This window comes from Erpetoichthys calabaricus, chromosome 6 (genome assembly GCF_900747795.2).
Source record: "Erpetoichthys calabaricus chromosome 6, fErpCal1.3, whole genome shotgun sequence".
In the NCBI taxonomy this organism is placed as follows: Eukaryota; Metazoa; Chordata; class Cladistia; order Polypteriformes; family Polypteridae; genus Erpetoichthys; species Erpetoichthys calabaricus.
In genome coordinates, this window is record NC_041399.2 from 20,543,207 (window position 1) to 20,562,314 (window position 19,108).

At 37.7% G+C, this 19,108-nt stretch overlaps 1 protein-coding gene across 1 annotated transcript in view; it reads left to right on the forward strand.

Moving 5' to 3' along the window:
• The first annotated feature begins 719 nt into the window (after positions 1-719).
• Positions 720-19,108, forward strand: part of fbxo15 (F-box protein 15) — a 41,952-nt gene continuing 23,563 nt past the window's right edge. Inside the window, exons 1-5 of the mRNA XM_028804441.2 lie at positions 720-907; positions 3,273-3,353; positions 6,686-6,790; positions 9,949-10,188; positions 16,022-16,219. Of these exons, the coding sequence (XP_028660274.1) occupies positions 786-907; positions 3,273-3,353; positions 6,686-6,790; positions 9,949-10,188; positions 16,022-16,219 (746 nt within the window). The 5' untranslated portion in view covers positions 720-785. The remainder of the gene's footprint in view (positions 908-3,272; positions 3,354-6,685; positions 6,791-9,948; positions 10,189-16,021; positions 16,220-19,108) is intronic.

A 19,108-nucleotide genomic window follows, 5' to 3' on the forward strand; every position in this document is an offset into this window, starting at 1 on the left:
GAAGAAGTGCAAATGAAAAATACAAATGTACACGCTATTCTCCAGCTGACGTACGTTTCAAAAACCTGAAACTTTATTTAATTGAACAAACGCAAATATTCGTTTGTATCTGCTACGACTTAAAAGTAGCTTATATTGGAAGGTTTAGATATTTATTTAATCAAAGTCAGAAAGCAAAAGATCAGTGTTAACACTTTATAACTTTTATAACATTAAAACAGTACAGAAAAGATTACCCAAATGATCCTTTGCAGAAAGCGTTTTAACGCTAAACTTTTAAAAAAACGGGTAGTATAGTAATAAGACAAGTAATAATAGGATCGGGTATCGGGACAGTCCAGGTTACCTGGCGCAGTCACTAAATCTCGCGAGGTGTTACGAGATCCCACATGAGTGCGACTCGTGCAGACACCCAGCGATTAAACAGTGCGGTGCATTCCGTAACAATTAAGAGAGCAAAGCTGGTGGAATTGATTTGGATATATTACCGGAATACTTGTTTTTTTGAGGTTTGAGTCATTTTTTAAATGATTTCATTGAGAATGTGTAATGTTTAGGTTACAGTTGTATCCGTGTGCACTTTTTGTATTAAGAACGCTGTGTAATTTTTAAATGCTGTTTTGTTTGGCTATTCTTTTTAAACATGTGAAATGCATTATTTTGATTGAAGGTAGCGAAAAACGGTTACTTTTTAAATTCTTTATCTGAAATTGTTTTTCAGCACACGTGTGGGATTTGCAGCTTTGTCGCTTGCTCTTCCGGTATTTGAGTGTTGCAAAGTTACTATGGCAACAGGACGCAGCCAAATGAGAACTCAAAAGGCCGGCTTGGGTGAAAGAGGATCCCTGCGCAGTCGGGAAGAATTGCCTTCTACAAGCTCCGGTCGTGATGTTGCGCCAGCATCAAGGTATTTATTAGCTTATTAGATATATCAGAAATAAGGTGCATGGTGTCTAAACAATAGAGACGGAAGGAAAAACAAGCACCGATCAACACAGTGTGTGATACGTGGACGCATGTCCTTCTTTGAAAGTTTTGCACCTTTCATCATTTAAAGAAACTTCCATCCATGTGTTCCCTTTGGTTTCAGTATTAACTTAATCAAAATCAGAAAGTGAAAGATCATTGTTACCATTTTATAACTGTTAACAAATTTAAAACAGAAAAGATTCTCAAAATTATTTCTTTCATCTAGCGTTTATGAAGATTTTTTAAAAACTGGTTACTATACAGACTAATAAGACATTTAATTACTGTGTCGGCGCCTCCAGAACTGGCACATACTGCCATCCTTTACTGTCGGGATGGGAACTGTTTTTTGAAAACTAATTCATTGATTCATTGTATGTGTAAATATAACTTTTTAATTTCTGTGACGTCTTTACATCAAGGCAGTTTTGGCATCAAGTGACGATTTCTGTTCAATTTTTGTTGTTTATAACTTTTCTATCATGAGGTTGCATTTTTGTAACAAGGAATGCTTTGCTTTTTAAGTACTTTTATTGAAATGTATCAGTTGGTATGTCCATCCATCCATTTTCCAACCCGCTGAATCCGAACACAGGGTCACGGGGGTCTGCTGGAGCCAATCCCAGCCAACACAGGGCGCAAGGCAGGAACCAATCCCGGGCAGGGTGCCAACCCACTGCAGAACGCACACAAACTCACGCACACACCAAGGCCAATTTAGAATCGCCAATCCACCTAACCTGCATGTCTTTGGACTGTGGGAGGAAACCGGAGCGCCTGGAGGAAACCCACGCAGACACGGGGAGAACATGCAAACTCCACGCAGGGAGGAACCGGGAAGTGAACCCGGGTCTCCTAACTGCGAGGCAGCAGCACTACCACTGCGCCACCGTGCCGCCCTAGTTGGAATGTAATAAAATACAATGTTAAAGATACGTTGTGTTTTAAAAGAGGTTTGTGTATTGCAGAATATACAAGGTGACAGGGAGGCACAGTGGTAATGCTGTTGCCTCACTGTAAGGAGAGTTTCTTTCCCAGGTCCTCCTTGCATGGAGTTTGCATGATCTTCTCGTGTCTATGTGGATTTCCTCACCACAGTCCCAAAACATACAGGTTAGGTGAATTGGCAATACTAAATTGGTCCTAGTGTGTAGTTGGTGTGTGTGTGTGTGTGTTCACCCTGCATTGGACTGGCACCCTGTCCAGGTCTTGATCCTACCTTGCACCGTGTGCTGGATGGGTTAGGCACGAGCACCCCCGCCATCCTGTTCAGGATGAAACGGATTAGAAAATGACTGAATGAAATATACAAAGTTGGAATGTATATAAAATCATCAATCCACCCCATCAGTCTTTCAAACCTGCTTCATTCTGTGCAGAGTCTCAGGAAACCTGGAGTCTGTCCCATCAAGCACAGGATAGTCTTTGGACAATGCAGCAGTCCATTATGTTATCATAATTTCATGTTAAGAAAAGATAGAGCCAGTGTTAAGAAAGGGGGAGAAGTAACAAAAATTTCTGGAGGTTCATGTGCCTACAAAGCAAAGTGGCAGTTATGCTGTCTTGGACCAGCTGTCTTGACATGTTGGTTTTGGACAATGTTAGACAATATCCAGTCCCGATAACTGTGCAACTTTTATAAACTTGGTGGTTCCAATTTTTTTGACATCTCATCCATTGTCAAAGTGGCATTTGCACCTAGTGTGTAGTTTCATAGGGTCAATATTGTCACAAGTATAGTGTACAGTGAAATTCTTCCTTGCATGTTGTAATCAACATGCAACACATTGCCACTCTCTGACACCCTGATCAGTAAGTTTAAAATCATTGCCTCAAAACTTATTGCAGCACAGTAGAAGGATAAATAGAATCAATAGGAGTCAGTGACAGTTGACAATTATTGTAAAGTTTTTTCATTTTATAATGCCCCGGATAAAGTAACTCCTAGTGTCATGGAGACGCACAAACACCTCCACCATGATAAGGTGGCAATTATCTTATTTATAAATGCAATTTATGAGCAGTACAATCCTCATGCAGGTAAGTCATTATTTTCATATTTTATTACTTATAGACTGATTGCTTACTTGTGTGATTCTAAAACAATTAAAGTTAGAAACTGGATAAATGGATGGGTGGATTGTTACCTGCAAAAATGTTTTGAAATGTAAGTAAAATAGACGAATTAACAGATTAGCCTTAAGTTATTACAGAAGTCTGTTTCACTAAGTAACACAGATGTTTCAAAAATGTTTACTATCTAAACTTAACTTCTATAACCTTTTTATTATTTATGTTCAAAGGGTGCACGAAAGATTATTTCGACAGGTTCCTGGGAAAAGAATGGTACAGAGTGTTCAAAAACCAAAAAGGAACATTGAAAGGTAAGCAACAGTGTTAAATATAAACTATAATTTTATTTTTAGAATATTTTTGTCTGTATTAAAACATAGTACTTTATATCTGAATATTTTTGCTTGTTTAGTCTAATTAGTGGATTGGTCATACACTTGACACAGACTTGATGAACGCTAAAGTATAAAAATGGAGTGTCTGAATTTCTTTTTTATTTATCGGATGAAGTAATCTTTGTCTGTTTGTGTATTTTTTTTTTCTTTTAAAGTGACCAAGCACTGATTGAAATGCAAATAAATGAATTTAGAAATATTAGTCAAAGTGTACCAAAGAAAATATATAACGGTTCCAGAGCAAGAGTTAGTGTTGAGTTTACTCTGAAGGGTTGCATATCTTAACAGTAGAGGTACAATTAAAAATTGCATGTTTTGAGATAACATTTTTACATCCACTTAATCCAGTGGACAACACTACGTTAAAGGTACAAAATCACACTTGACAAGGTACCAGTACATCACAGGCAACACTTGGGGACAACACACACTACCACTCACCCAGGACTAATCCTGACATGACAGTCAACCTAATACACAAGTACCCAAAGTTACATTTGCACAGGTACAGGGAGAATGTGCAAACTCCACTCTTACAGTACGTAAAAAGTTTATACTCCCTTGGACATTTTCACATTTTATCATTTTGCAACATTGAATCACAGTGGATTTAATTAGACTTTGTTTAACACCGATCAACAAAAGGGTAATGTCAAAGTGAAGACAGATCTGCAAATGGTCTAAATTAATTACAAATCTGAAAGAAAAAATAATTGAACACATAAGTGTTCAACCCTTCAAATTAGTATGTAATAGATGCACCTTTTCTTAGTAGATGTCACTCTACACAAACAAAAACATATTTGTAGACATACGAGGTGTGATCAAAAAATACGGTGAATGCTTCAGTAAAAAAAAATTATTACAGTAAAAAACACATTGCCATTAACCCCCTTAAAATATTCCCCCTTTGCTTCAAACACACTTATCCCATCGTTCTTGCCACTTTCTGTGGTAGTTCTGGATGCCCTCTTTCGTGAGTGTCTTTAGTTGCACTGTTGTGGCTGCCTCGATTTTTCTGCATGTCAATCAAGATCCAACATCAAGGTGAAAAAGATTGTGTTTTTGATCTGGATGCAATTGTACGAGCTGAGGTTATACTCAGGAACATTATGTTGACCTCTGAATATTACAGAGGCTTATTAGAGCATTTAAGAAATAATGTGCATAGAAAACGATTTGAGAAATGGGCAAACTGTTTCATCCTCCATCATGACAATGCTCTATGTCACATATCGCTTCTGGTATGGCAATTTCTGTCAAATAAAAATATTACGGTGTGTCCTTGTCCACCTTATTCACTGGATCTAGCACCGTGAAACGTCTGGATCTTCCCCAAAGTCAAAATGACCGTGAAAGGTGAATGTTTTGAATCGATTCAGGATGTCAAGGCAGCCATTACAGTGCAACTAAAGACACTTACGAAAGAGGACTTCCAGGACTACTTCAGAAAGTGGCAAGAGCAATAGGATAAGTGTGTTTAGAGCAAGGGGGAGAATCTTGAGGGGGGTTAATGGCAATGTGTCTTTTACTGTAATACATTTTTTTATTTAAACATTTACCATATTTTTTAATCACACCTTGTAGATAGCTATGTTAGATGGCTAGATAGATAGATAGACAGACAGAACTTTGTCTTCACGGTGAAATTTTGAAATTTGGCTTTTTACAGAAGCTGTTTAAATACACAAACACATGCTATATATACAGTATATATTTTTTTCCACACACACACACCAGAATGACTAAAAAGGAAGAAATTTTAAAAAGAAAAAACTTCTGACTTGCCTGTCACAGTCACTGCGAGGAATTATGCAGACCTATTGCTGTTGGTATAAAGGAGCCCCAGTCACATTTCCCAACACACTTCTGCTGCATAATTTGTTGGCCGAAAGTCCTCTGTGTTAGTGTGGCACTGTGTTTTGTTTTTATTCTCTCCTTTGTTACGATGTCCAGGTGGTCCAGATTGCAACCCACAACTGAACCTGCCCTTTTTATTAGCTTGTTAATTAATTAATTTTTTAATCTTTTAAAAATTTTTGTTAATATTTAAGTATTTTCAAAATCCTAAATTCCTTAGAAAATGTATCCCGAGAGCTAACGTACAATTGAACTGAATTCAGTTTTCTCTTACATAATACCTTAACCTGTGGGTTTACACAGAATTATAAGTATAACACAACAGTAAAGGACAGTTTTATGCAGCATTTATATACATAAATACCCGAGAAGCAGTTCAATAAAATTAAATGTAAATGTAAAATTAAATGGTTAAAATGTAATAATTTACTGGCCAGGTGTTAAAATAGGAGGTGGAAAATACCTTTATTAGTAGGTCCTTTATTCCTATAAGCAAAGTCACATTTTTGCTGACTTTGGCCAACTGTTTCATTTGCTTCTTTTGGCCAGTCCATGATGTCATACATCACATACTTGAAGTTCTCAATCATACTAACTTTATAACTTTCATCTGTTGATTTTCTGATGGGGTTTCAATAATTGTTAATGCCTTAATGTCAGTTTATAGACTGTGCATATATACATACACTTTATATGTTGCATGTTATGTATACTTTTTATTGTAGTTTTGTCAGCTGTTCTAAGGAGGCAGACAAGTAAGAATTTCATTGTACTATGAATACATGTCAGCAGATTTAATTTGACTAATTTGGGGAGAAGGGCTACAGAAATTGATTGGGTAGCAGATTTGGCCTTAAAGTTTTTGCACCGGAAATAATAAGCTTATTAAATTTCACATTATATAAAACTAATGCATATTTCAGATAAGTCTCATTTCCCCAAAGAAATATTGACAATTACTGGTTTGCTCTCAGCTTCCACCTTGGTAATCTTGCCAGTGGGACTAACCTTGAAATAAACCACAGTCATGGGAGATCTCCAACCACTGCTTGCAAAATTTGAATTGACATCAAAGCCCATTTAAGATTTATCATTTGGGAAATATAAGGTTTTGAAATAAACCTGTGATCTTTTTTTAAACACCCATTTAAAGCTTCTTAAAGGTATCTCTTAGTGTTGCATGATTCTGCACAAATGATGTACATGCCCCTATAGAAGTTGTTTTAGATTTTTGGGAAGGGTTGATATACTGTAGTTTATTTTTATACTGGTATTTATAACACATCTTTGAAATACATTTATGTTTAATGTAAGTATGACTGTTAAATGTTGCTGTAGGAATGCCTAAATGTGTATATGATAAGATTTTGTTGAATTTCTCTTACTAGCCTGTTCCCAGAGATCTTGCTGAAGATTGTTTCTTATTTAGATGTTTCATCCTTAATGTCTCTTAGCTGTGTCAACAAAACCTTTAAAGAGTTGGCTAATAGCAAGTAAGTATTTTAGGTTACTAAATTGTTCTGATTTACTTGTTATGAATAAAAGGCTAAGGAAAGTAAAGAGTTTACATATTATAGTAATGAATCAGTTAGGCTATGTGATATACCAGTACTGAAAACCCACATTTTAAATGTTTTGGTATCCGCATTTTCTGATTTTTGATACCGGAAGTACATGTCAGTTTCTTTATATACAGTGTGTGTGTGTGTGTGTGTATTAATTAATTGATATTGGCAGTTAAACACCTCTTAAATGTTAAATTGTCGACCACCCACTCTATAGTCTAAACTTGGCACATTCAGATTCTCTTCTGTTTCATTCCCTAAAGGATGCTATGAGATATTTTTGATTTGTAGGTGATCATGAAGTGAAAAAAGTGGTGAGTAACTGCCCGCTTATTCAACCAAAATCATTTTAGTTAAGTTTAATCAGAAGATACAAAAGTATATTGAAAAATAATGTATGTGACGTGTCTCAACATAAAAATAAAAATAAAATGCAGAAATGTTTTTCTAAAAGATTCTTATTTGATTCCAGATATAACAGAAGGGGGGGGGGGGTGGGGGGGGCGTTTGTGGTGTCTACAGAGATGCTTAATGATGGCAAGGAAGCCGAAAAATTTGAAATATTGTGTTTATTAAAAATGCATGGTAGAATATAAATTACAGATAGAAAGAAAACAATTAAAACACTGCTGTCACTTTGGGCCTATGTATTTTTTTTATTCTATGTATTAGGTGGAGTGAGCCCCCTTGTCCACCTCAAAAGCACCACAAATCACTCCCTCTCTCACTTTTCAGCTCGGTGTCTCATACACAGTACTGGACTCTTTCTCTTACTCATGTGCTGTTCTCTAGATCCAGTGTACCATCTGCCTGGGTTACCTCCAAGGTCAGAAGGTTAACTTTGCTTTAGAACACAACATTCAATAAATAAAACACTGAAAAAACATAAACAAATTTTAGAAATAACAGAGCACACAAAACATTTTAATGACCGCAGAAAATGTAAATAAAAACAAAACCTACTTCAGCCAGGGATGTGACCTTATCTGAAGCCTAACATTACCTGTTCCTTTACCCTAAAAGTAAAAATACAATTACTCTTCTCCACATCAGGAACTTTGTCCTGCTGCCTAATGTAACTGAAACTCCTGCAAGTTCACTCACTGCTCATTCATGAGTGTGCAACCTAGCCTTAAGTTCTCCAGCTAGTCACACTGTTCGGCCATCTTTTGACCAGAAGGTTTTTGGCCCAAAAACATTTCTTGCTTTATGATAGTAGATCTGTCTTCCCAGTACTTGCTGGGAAACTTTCCTGAAGAAACATTTTTTCCTGTGTTGATGCACATGAAAAAAGTTTACTTGAGGTTTTTGCAAATTTATTAAAAATAAAAAAACCTGAGAAATCCCATGTACATAAGTATTCACGGCCTTTGCTCAATACTTTGTCGATGCACCTTTGGCAGCAATTACAGCCTCAAGTCTTTTTGAATATGATGCCACAAGCTTGGCATACCTATCCTTGGCCAGTTTTGCCCATTCCTCTTTGCAGCACCTCTCAAGCTCCATCAGGTTGAATGGGAAGTGTCGGTGCACAGCCATTTTAAGATCTCTCCAGAGATGTTCAATTGGATTCAAGTCTGGGCTCTGGCTGGGCCACTCAAGGACATTCACAGAGTTGTCCTGAAGCCACTCCTTTGATATCTTGGCTGTGTGCTTAGAGTCGTTGTCCTGCTGAAAGATGAACCGTCTCCCCAGTCTGAGGTCAAGAGCACTCTGGAGCAGGTTTTCATCCAGGATGTCTCTGTACATTGCTGCAGCCATCTTTCCCTTTATCCTGACTAGTCTCCCAGTCCCTGCCGCTGAAAAACATCCCCACAGCATGATGCTGCCATCACCATGCTTCACTGTAGGGATGGTATTGGCCTGGTGATGAGAGGTGCCTGGTTTCCTCCAAACGTGACGCCTGGCATTCACACCAAAGAGTTCAATCTTTGTCTCATTAGACTAGAGAATTTTCTTTCTCATGGTCTGAGAGTCCTTCAGGTGCCTTTTGGCAAACTTCAGGAGGGATACAATGTACCTTTTACTAAGGAGTGGCTTCCGTCTGGCCACTCTACCATACAGGTCTGATTGGTGGATTGCTGCAGAGATGGTTGTCCTTCTGGAAGGTTCTCCTCTCTCCACAGAGCACCTCTGAAGCTCTGACAGAGTGACCATCGGGTTCTTGGTCACCTCCCTGACTAAGACCCTTCTCCCCCGATCGCTCAGTTTAGATGGCCGGCCAGCTCTAGGAAGAGTCCTGGTGGTTTCAAACTTCTTCCACTTACGGATGATGGAGGCCACTGTGCTCATTGGGACCTTCAAAGCAGCAGAAATTTTCTGTAACCTTCCCCAGATTTGTGCCTCGAGACAATCCTGTCTCGGAGCGGAGGTCTACAGACAATTCCTTTGACTTCATGCTTGGTTTGTGCTCTGACATGAACTGTCAACTGTGGGACCTTATATAGACAGGTGTGTGCCTTTCCAAATTATGTCCAATCAATTGAATTTTCCACAGGTGGTTTCCAGTTAAGCTGCAGAAACATCTCAAGGATGATCAGGGGAAACAGGATGTACCGGAGCTCAATTTTGAGCTTCATGGCAAAGGCTGTGAATACTTACGTACATGTGCTTTCTCAATTTTTTATTTATTTTTTAATAAATTTGCTAAAATCTCAAACTCTTTTCACGTTGTCATTATGGGGTGTTGTGTGTAGAATTCTGAGGAAAAAAATGAATTTAATCCATTTTGGAATAAGGCTGTAACATAACAAAATGTGGAAAAAGTGATGTGCTGTGAATACTTTCTGGATGCACTGTATATAATATATATATCTGTAGTTTTTGCAGTATGAGACCTCACTGTTAGATTTTGAATGTAAATAAGGCTAGGAGGAACCTAACCTTTGCTCAGTTGGAAACCTTATTTTAATTACAGTATACAGTATTATTCTGAACCTTATGCTTTGAATTTCATTTTAAAATATTAATCAAAATTATTTAAAAATGTGAAATATTAATGTACCTTAGATATGTTTACTCTGTGTTGCTTTTTATCAGTACTAGTCTGTTTATTAAGTTGCCTTACATATTATTTTTACCTTTAGTGCTGTCTGGTATGAAATGTACACAAGCAGTTTGCCTACAAGTAGAATGTGGAAGAGAAAAGACGTGGAAATTGCTGGTGAAACTCTTGGTGCTACATCGGTATACGAAAAGCCTGATGGATTCTGGAAGCGCGAGTACATTAGAAAGATAGTCATCAATACCAGGAACAAGCTAAAGAACCAGCTGAAGGATATCAACCCTTACACTGGTTTGCCTGCAAAAACTAAGCAAGTTCTAAGGTTAGAATATATGTACGTGTTTGTGTATATTTTTTATTTAAATTATCAACAAATATTAAGAAACTTGTACTTTGCATGCAAGGTACTTTATATGTGTTAAACAGTGTTGTATAAGGTACCCAACAACTATACGCAAATAAAAGTATAGATACTTTTCTAGAAGGTGACTTGAGTAAGTGTTAAGTAAATGTAGGACCATTCCTTGTTTTATATGTAGTCTTATAGTCATTTCAAATTTAAACAATACAGGCTTGCTTTCTTTTTGTTTGTGATTTGTATTATTGTCAGTAAAGTATGAGCCAAATAACTGCAGCTTGAAGCAGTGTCATTCATTGTGAGGAGACATCTTAATGATTGTATCCTAATTCAATAAGCAGGTGCTAGTAGGGGAGACATACAGGTCTCCTCCACTTTATTAAGAAGCTAATCCATTATGAAGGGCTTTCAGGAAAGTGAATTTTAATGATGTGAACACCTAATTACAATTAATTTCAATGAAAAACCTTTTTAAGCCTTCCCTAACTCCCAAAATGACCTTCATTTCTGTTCAGATAACATGAAAATTGACATAATTAGTTTAAGTGAAATTAGTTGTGAAAACAAACCTTGATAAACATTATTTAACAAAGTGCAATGCCTCAATAAAACATTTTATCTAGACTTGATTGCTGCTAGTGTGACATTCAAAGAACTTTTCCAAATAGTTACATAAGACCATGAGAAATCTGACAAATGAGTGTAGACCGTTCAGCCCATCAGGCTTGTGTGTTTAGCTGAAGCTAAGCTGACCTAATGTTTCATCTAGGTACTTGTTAAAGGTTGTCACAGTTTCTACTTTAACAATGTGTCTCTCTAGTTTGCGCCAGATTCCCACAACTCTTTGAGTAAACAAGTGCGTCCCGGCTTTGGTCCTAAATGCACTTCCCCTTAATATCTACTGGTGTCCTTGAGTACATGATTCACTGTTGAATTGAAATAATTTGGCTTGATCTACTTTACCAATACCTTTTGAGAATTTTGAAGAATTGTATTAGGTCATGACACAGCCTCCTCTACACTCCAAGTCTGTCAGAGTAGGATATGCTTTTAGTTGTGGGATGCCCTGTGACAGTGCGGGTCAGGCCTATGCTACTGGGTCCTTCCAGGGAGCTTTCTGAACCCCACTAGCACTGATAACATACCCGAGAGATGAGCCAGTGAATGAGGAAACCACACATATAGCGGGGGTAGGTGTATAAGTGCTCCAGTGCTTTTATTGAAAACAGTCAACACAGTGCACTACAATGTCAATAAATATATAATCCATAAAATTAAAGGTGCTGGTGGAGGTTAAAAATCCCAATAACTACATTCATTAAAAGCGAGGTTAAAAACAACACAAGGTAAGAAGATCTCAATAAAATGTGCCCTCGTGCCATCCTTTTAAACTGACCTGTCTCCATCTTACCCTGTTTGGGCCACACAGTACAGTGAGATGTCCAGACAAGTCTTTATCCCCATGCTCCAGCCGCTAATCTCATGGCATTCCACGGGGAGCCACCAAGCCCTGCTCCGCTCACTGCTGCCGATTCTTGGATCCTCCTGGTGAGAGCACACCCTGAGCGTAATGGCTGCTCCTGCTACATCATGGTTGCTCAAGAGTATCAATCCCTCAGCCCTAGTAAGTGCCGGTCACATGCTCCTTCTTTGGGTTTGCCTTCCCATCCGCCTGTTTCCTCCCGTCTTGCACCAGCTCTCACTCACTACTGTCTGTTTCTTTCTATTCCTCTCTTTAACCTCCCTTCTCTTTCACACATTCTTCTGAACCCCCCCTTCTGTCCTGTGCTGGCTCCTCTTATACTAATTCTTCTGACAGGACACGGGTGTGAATGCGCCGTGCCCTTCGAGGAATTAATGAGGCGCCTACCCAATGGGCTCCCTCACACATATGTTTGTGATCAGGCAGGCACTCCCAGCCTTCCTCCAAGCGAAGTGCAATGGAGCAGCATCCGCTGTGAAAATAACTCCGATTGGGATTGCAATTCTGTAACATTCAGCCCCACCCCAGACATTCAGTCCTGCCCTGTTCAGTGGGCTGATGTAAGGAATGACTGCATAAATGATCAGGTGGTATCAGCAGCGCCATGCATTTAAAAATTGTCCCAGGTTCTTCTTACAAATGAAATTTTATAAAAGCGAGGGCACCAGGTATTTTAAAAAAACAAGAAAAAAATTGTGTTATTTTGCATTGCCCTTTTGTTTTCTGGTGTAATATTACAGATGTGAATGTCTAGCAAAATACAGTATATTGGAATTCAAGTAGCTATTTGCATTTCAAAATGTAGTGAAGTAAAAGAAAAAAACAGAATTTTTTTCTTCAGTTATGTTTTGAGAATATTTCTACTTAAGTACTGTAACAGTAAATATTTCTACCTCATTACTATACAACACTGGTTTTAAACATTATTGCAGGCTGGTTTTGTATTTTCATTTCAAATTGGTGATCATGTCAACTCTGTAAAACATGCGTTACCTTAAATCAAGTAATGGAAGGATTTATTAAAGACTAGCCAGAAAAAAATTTATTCGGTTTAGGTGTGTTAGAAATCTGGAGACAGAGCTGAAGGTAGCAGAGTTAAAGATGCTAAGACTTGCACTGGGTGTGATGAGGATGGATAGGATTAGAAATGAGTACATGGGAGACAAAGTCAGAGAGGCGAGATTGCATTGGTTTAGACATGTGCAGAGGAGAGATGCTGGGTATATTGGGAGAAGGATGTTAAGGATAGATCTGCCAGGTAAGAGGAAAAGAGGAAGGCCTAAGAGAAGGTTTATGCATGTGGTGAGGGAGGACATGCAGGTGATGGGTGTAGCAGAACAAGATACAGAGGACAGAAAGATATGGAAGAAGATGATCCGCTGTGGCAACCCCTAACGGGAGCAGCCAGAAGAAGAAGAAGGTGTGTTAGAGAACAATAAATGTGGATTTATTCAAGATGATCCATTTTAATAATATACTAGAAGTCAAGAAGGAAGCAACAAGTGTTTTTGATTTTATTTTCAAAAAGATTTTAATAATGTGTCTAATGAGCAGATGCTAATATAATAATAATAATAATAATAATTCATTACATTTATATAACTGTAACAGTTAGTGATTTAGTTTGCAGTGCTAAAATTGGTACAGAGCTGAAACATAGGAGACCATGGGTTATGGCAGTGCTTGGGTCAGCATTCCTTTTAACTTATGAAAATGGTTATAATACCTTGCTTTGATAGTTCCAACAATAGTAGATATTTTCAGAAGATACCTTAGCGATAAGCAGAGTGATTAGGTGGACTGTGATGTAAATCATACTTGACTGATTATGTGGCAAACTAAATGTAATCCAAATTATATTAAACTTTTTACATAGAGGGTCTAAATGTAAGGTAAAATTATAATGTAGTGCCATTTGTAGCTTAAAAGCATGGCTTATGGGAAAAAAAATGATTGGTGTGCTTATACAGAGCTAGTGTAAGAAAGAATTCAATGAGGGAAATCCTCAGTATTGAGTGTGTGTCAGTATTTTGAGTGAAAGATAGCATCTGTCTGTCCAACAGGTTTCATTTGAGTAATTGTGCCAGTTATAAAGTGTGCACATGTTGCAACGTGTGGGTGATGTCTCTCTTGGTCTCTGTCCAAGGCCTAAAGAGTAATTTGCACTGTAAGCTCACCTTTGGCCTCATCACCAGTTCATTTCTAATTTGTCTCACTTGGCCATGAGGCTTGTTTGTTGCTGCTCAGCAGTGAGGATGAATTTGGACATATGGGATGAGCATGCCTGCAGCAGTGAAATACCAGCTCTGTTGAAGTTCACTATATTTGCCACACTACCCAAGCTGAAACCACACCATGCCAGTCAGAGGTGGTACACACCCAAAGACATAAGTGATTTGCAGATTGATGATGTGTGCAGTAAACACCAAAGTTTATTTCATTTATTTAGATTTATCCAAGTTTAGGAAAAAAATGTAATTGTTTTCAAATGGAACACAGGTGAATTAAGTGACTTTTTCAGGGTCAAAAGTTTTTGTCTAATGTGGAGAATGGTAACATTCTGGTTTAAAGTCCATGCTTTTAGCCAGTGCACTGCAATACTCTGCCAATCAGGATGTTTTTCTGTCATCATAGTTACTGTGTTTGCGCAAATAGACGCTGCAGCATTTATTTCTCTCAGAGTAACCTTTCTGCTGTGTTTATTACACCATGATGTTTATCGGAGTCAGGTGTTTATTTCCATTTCTCACCATTTGATTATGAGAACTTGGTAAAATTACCAGTTCATCATTTGTTTCTTAAAAAATTATAATAAATATTTAGAAAATAACCACTGCTAAAGTGTATACTTGATAAAGTTCTGAGTGTATACTTGCTCCAAGAATTTCAACGTCATGCCTGCCTGTTGCCTTTTATTCATTACACTTGAATCCCTGGGTTTCACAAGATATCATACATCATTATAATATCTAATGTGAATGATCACAAATTCAAGGACCTTGTTGTTTTAAGGAAAGCTTGAAAAAATATTTGGGTTTCCATACATCTTACAATTATGCAGTTAAAATATGGAACACATATTTTGGTGAGCTGCTACAAGACCGAGCTATTTAGTAGCTCAAAGATTCACTGCAGTGTGTGTTTTGAGTACAGCATTTATTTTGCTTAGATTAACGCTGATTTTAATGCAGCATTTATTTGTGCTGAAGCATTTATTTGCGCAAATACATATACTAAGTATGCTAAGGAAACTCTACCATATGTCCAACAAGCTGTCATAAAATCAAATGTAGCCACCCACTGGAACTACAGAGTTATTCAACCAACAATGAAACAAAAGTGTAAATTATCATATTTGTCAGTGAAGAGATAACATTTAGATTTTTATAACAGATGTTTAAGACAGCCTGACTGAATTGTATTTGTGGCTATACATCTTAAATATTGCAAGAAGGTTTTTATCCTCTATGTTACAAGTTGAACATCATGGTGAATGTCTAGAGAATGGCTACCAAGTGGATTCTATGACTGCATGGTATGAACTGTAAGAAAAGAGCAGGTTGCAGCCTAGTGAGACGATGAAGTTGATAATCCACACATCCAAATTGGAAATTATGAGTTTTGCTTAAAAAAGAGTTGCTAGATCACTGCAGGTGAGGACAGAGCTTGGAATGGGATATGTGGGTGTTCGACAGGTTGATGCAGCAGCAGCAACAACAACAGCAGCAGCAGTTGGAACATTAAATCAATGGGTAAAGAAGAAGCTAGATATTTGGAATAACCTCTCAAAATTTACTGGTCAGTTTAAATTTTTATCCTATTTTATGATCATGAATTGAGTGAACTGCTGATGCTTGTACCTCCCTCAGAATTTCAGAGCCTGGGTTCCATGATATGGCAGAAATCTTGACTATCTGGGCGGACCTCTAAATGAAGCCAGTGCAACATGTAGATTGATTGGAGCCATTTGAGGTGGTTTGTATTTCTAGAGAAGGGGGCTCTTGAGAGGTCCCCCTTTGAGATTTCTATTGGGCATGGCTAACAAGGGCAAAACCTGAGGCTGATGGGAACTGTTCGAATGTAGTATCTGCTGACGGGCCTGGTGGTATTTGAAAACTCTAATGGAAGGTAGAAAATATTGCCGATGAGAGCAAAAATGGTCTGCTCTGTTCAACCAGTTGTCATCAAGACTGTCAAAAATTGAAAATGAGAATGAGTTAAATATCAGTGAAGACAAAGACTTGTAGTTAAAGAAGTCTAAATTATTTTTTCTCTTAAGTGAGCACATGCTTATTTAGTTTATCTGTTTTTCAGAGATCTCCAAATAAAATGGAAAATTTTTGTGACTGGTAAAGAGAATCAGAAAATGATTGAACATTCAAATGCTTACCTATTTGATTCAACTATCACCATATTCTGGAACAGTGTTGAATATTCATGTTTTGATAATATTACAATGATACACCTGTATGCTATAGTACAAATGCCTCTTGGAAGCTCTACAGCAAACAGGTGAGACAATTTTATTCTTTATTGATGTGGTATAAATATACTTGTGTATATGGTGGGGGTCAAAAAATTCCCAGAATTGTAAAAAAATAAATACAGTAAGTAAATTAAACTTTCAGAAAAACCCATTTAGTCACCTTCAAAATACTCTTGTTATCCCAGTGCTTCCGCCATTCCTGATTAACATTGCCTGTAATCATCTATTGATACCGTTTCTGAATCCTCTAGCTTTCCCCCCTGCCCCCCCTGTATTTCTTCCTTGGTAGCAAGTATTCATTTTCAGTTTTATTTTTGGGAACAGAAGGTAGTCACAGGGAGCAAGATCAGGGGAATGCAAAGCAACTACACTGCTCAGGACATTTTTTTCCCCTGATGTTCTCCAATAGGTGGCTCAGCAGTTCAGTGTAATGTCACTGAGTAATAGTGTGTTAATGGGGAACAAACTGTTTATGCACAAGTCCATCAATGTTGAAAAATGTAGTCGTCATTTTCTCTTGGAAATCTGCCCTGGTGGCTTGTAAAAAAGAAAAAAAATCGCCAGTCACCTGTGCCATTGTAGAATAAATGCCAGAAATACCCTCTCAATCGACTCGGCACAATACCACTTGGCAGACTGATTAACGACACTTGTAGGCATAACTACACCCTACTCCTATGCTATCTTTATTAACTATATGTGGGCTGAATACATTTTCCCAAAAAACTCAGTTTTCTGAAAAGCACACAAAGCAATCGTTTCACACATAACTTAACATAAAATGTCTCTTGCTTTGTGATGTGGCTCCTGACACAGCCTATTCACTGTTTCTAGCAGCTGCATGGGGGCAGCTCAGCGGCCAGCAGGAATGTGCAGCAGGCCCGTTTCCTGGCTGTCTTTGCACAGCTGGTGGGCGGCAGTCGCAGTGTGACGCAAAGTGGTTTGTTCCCCTTGTTATCGTAAGTGGGGAAACTCCCAGGCAAATATTGCTGTAGGCTCATCAGCTAAACCAGTGGTTCCCAAACTTGGTCCTGGGGACCCACAGTGGCTGCAGGTTTTTGTTTACCAAGTGTCGTTTTTCATTGGACTCAGCCTAATTAAGTGAATCATTATTTCAGTTTCTGTGTTTTGGAGCATATTGTAATCTTTTTAGTTAACCAATAAAAGGTGCCATTTTGCTTGACTTTTCTCTGGAGTCAATGTAGAAATTACAAACTAAGTTTGGTAGATTTTTTTTTAAAATGTACTAAGCAGTTATATGGAGAATATGTAGGTTTGTTTTAAGTCGTTATCAGTATTTTCAACCTAATTTTCATTCTGCTTTTCCAGTTGTTCTGGTTATTTAATTGATCATTTACTAATTAGCGAGTCTGACACTGAAGTTGTTGCTGCTTTCATCATCCCAGGTGTCTGCTGTGGTGGTTGTTAATTGTCACTATTAGATAGATAGATAGATAGATAGATAGATAGAGGGATAAGTGAAGGGAGCTAACTACACAGGAAAAGGGGAAAACAACAAAAGAGAGTTAAGCATTTATAGCTTTAGAAAAAAATAGAAATATTTTTAAATGTCTTATAAATGTAAAAAACATTCTGTTGTGTTTTTCTTAATGCAGAATAAGAGAAGAGTAAACAAGACTAGCTAATTAAATGAGATCAGTTGTAATCGATTATTATCACTGATTATGAAGCTGGTTGGAAGAAAAACCTGCAGCCACAGTGGGTCATCAGGACCGAGTTTGGGAACCACTGAGCTAAACGAACATGTTCTGTATCACAATGAGCTGGGGAGCAATCAGCAGACACCGTTACCTCACTTTTGATTTTGATCTCCATCTCCAGATCTCTCACATCAAAATCATAATCCAACAAGTCAGTCTGATTCAGCGATAATACACAAAACGTTGTCTACAGAGTATTTTTCTTTGTGCATTCGCTTTGGTCTCTCGCCAGATGTTGATGCCGTTTTATTTGTTATTTTCTCTTCATTACTCATGCATGCACAGAGGTTCCTGTTCAAATCAATGAACTAAAACTTAATGGTGAGTTTTATCGTGATTTATAGCTGTTTACTGTCCTTTATCCCTTGATTTCGACAAAAGTTGACATCTGCCTTGAAAGAGTTAAATTTGTTCAGAACATATGATGTATTACATTTTTAGGATATAAGGATATGCTTAACACTAGAATTACCAGAGTCTACGAAAAAACTCGTAGATCCCTCCCACCTTAAATCGCTTCACACCTCTCCATCAGCGTCTTTTGTCCTGTAAATGTGTCGATAAGCAGCAAGCAGCCTGCTATCACATCCCCCACCGCTGCACAGTTTTCTCAGCTGATTCTGTTTACCTGCGTGTCAGTTGCTTGGAGTTGTATAGAGTGAGAAGTCAAGCAAAATGACACCTTTTCTAAATACTATATTGTTATTTGGAACACATGCATTTCATGTGTGTTCCGTGTCTACAACAATCTATGTACAGTAAACACTTCGTTAAAACAGAAACGTTTTTCAAGTTTTAGTAATAATTGACAAAATGTAGACATGAAGTGTATAATGTGTTAAGCCTGAATTCTAAATATCAAATAAACACTTTCACAAAAGGTACAAATATAACAGAACAAGTGCGCTTCTATTCAAGAATATAACTTCAGAAAAAGAACCCGCGTTAAGCCTAAGGATTTGTCTGTCTATAATAAATTTATCTGAATTTCAAACAGTTTGGCTGAACAATTTATTAATATCAATGGTTTTAAGTGGGGGTAGGCAACGTTGATCCTGGAGGTCTACAGTGGCTACAGGTTTTTTTCTAATCCAGTTTCTTAATGAGAGGTCAATTATTGCTGATGAAGCCACTTATTGGTCAAGTGACATTTTGTGGTCTTGCTTGTTAAGGTTCCCTACCCTTAATTGCTTA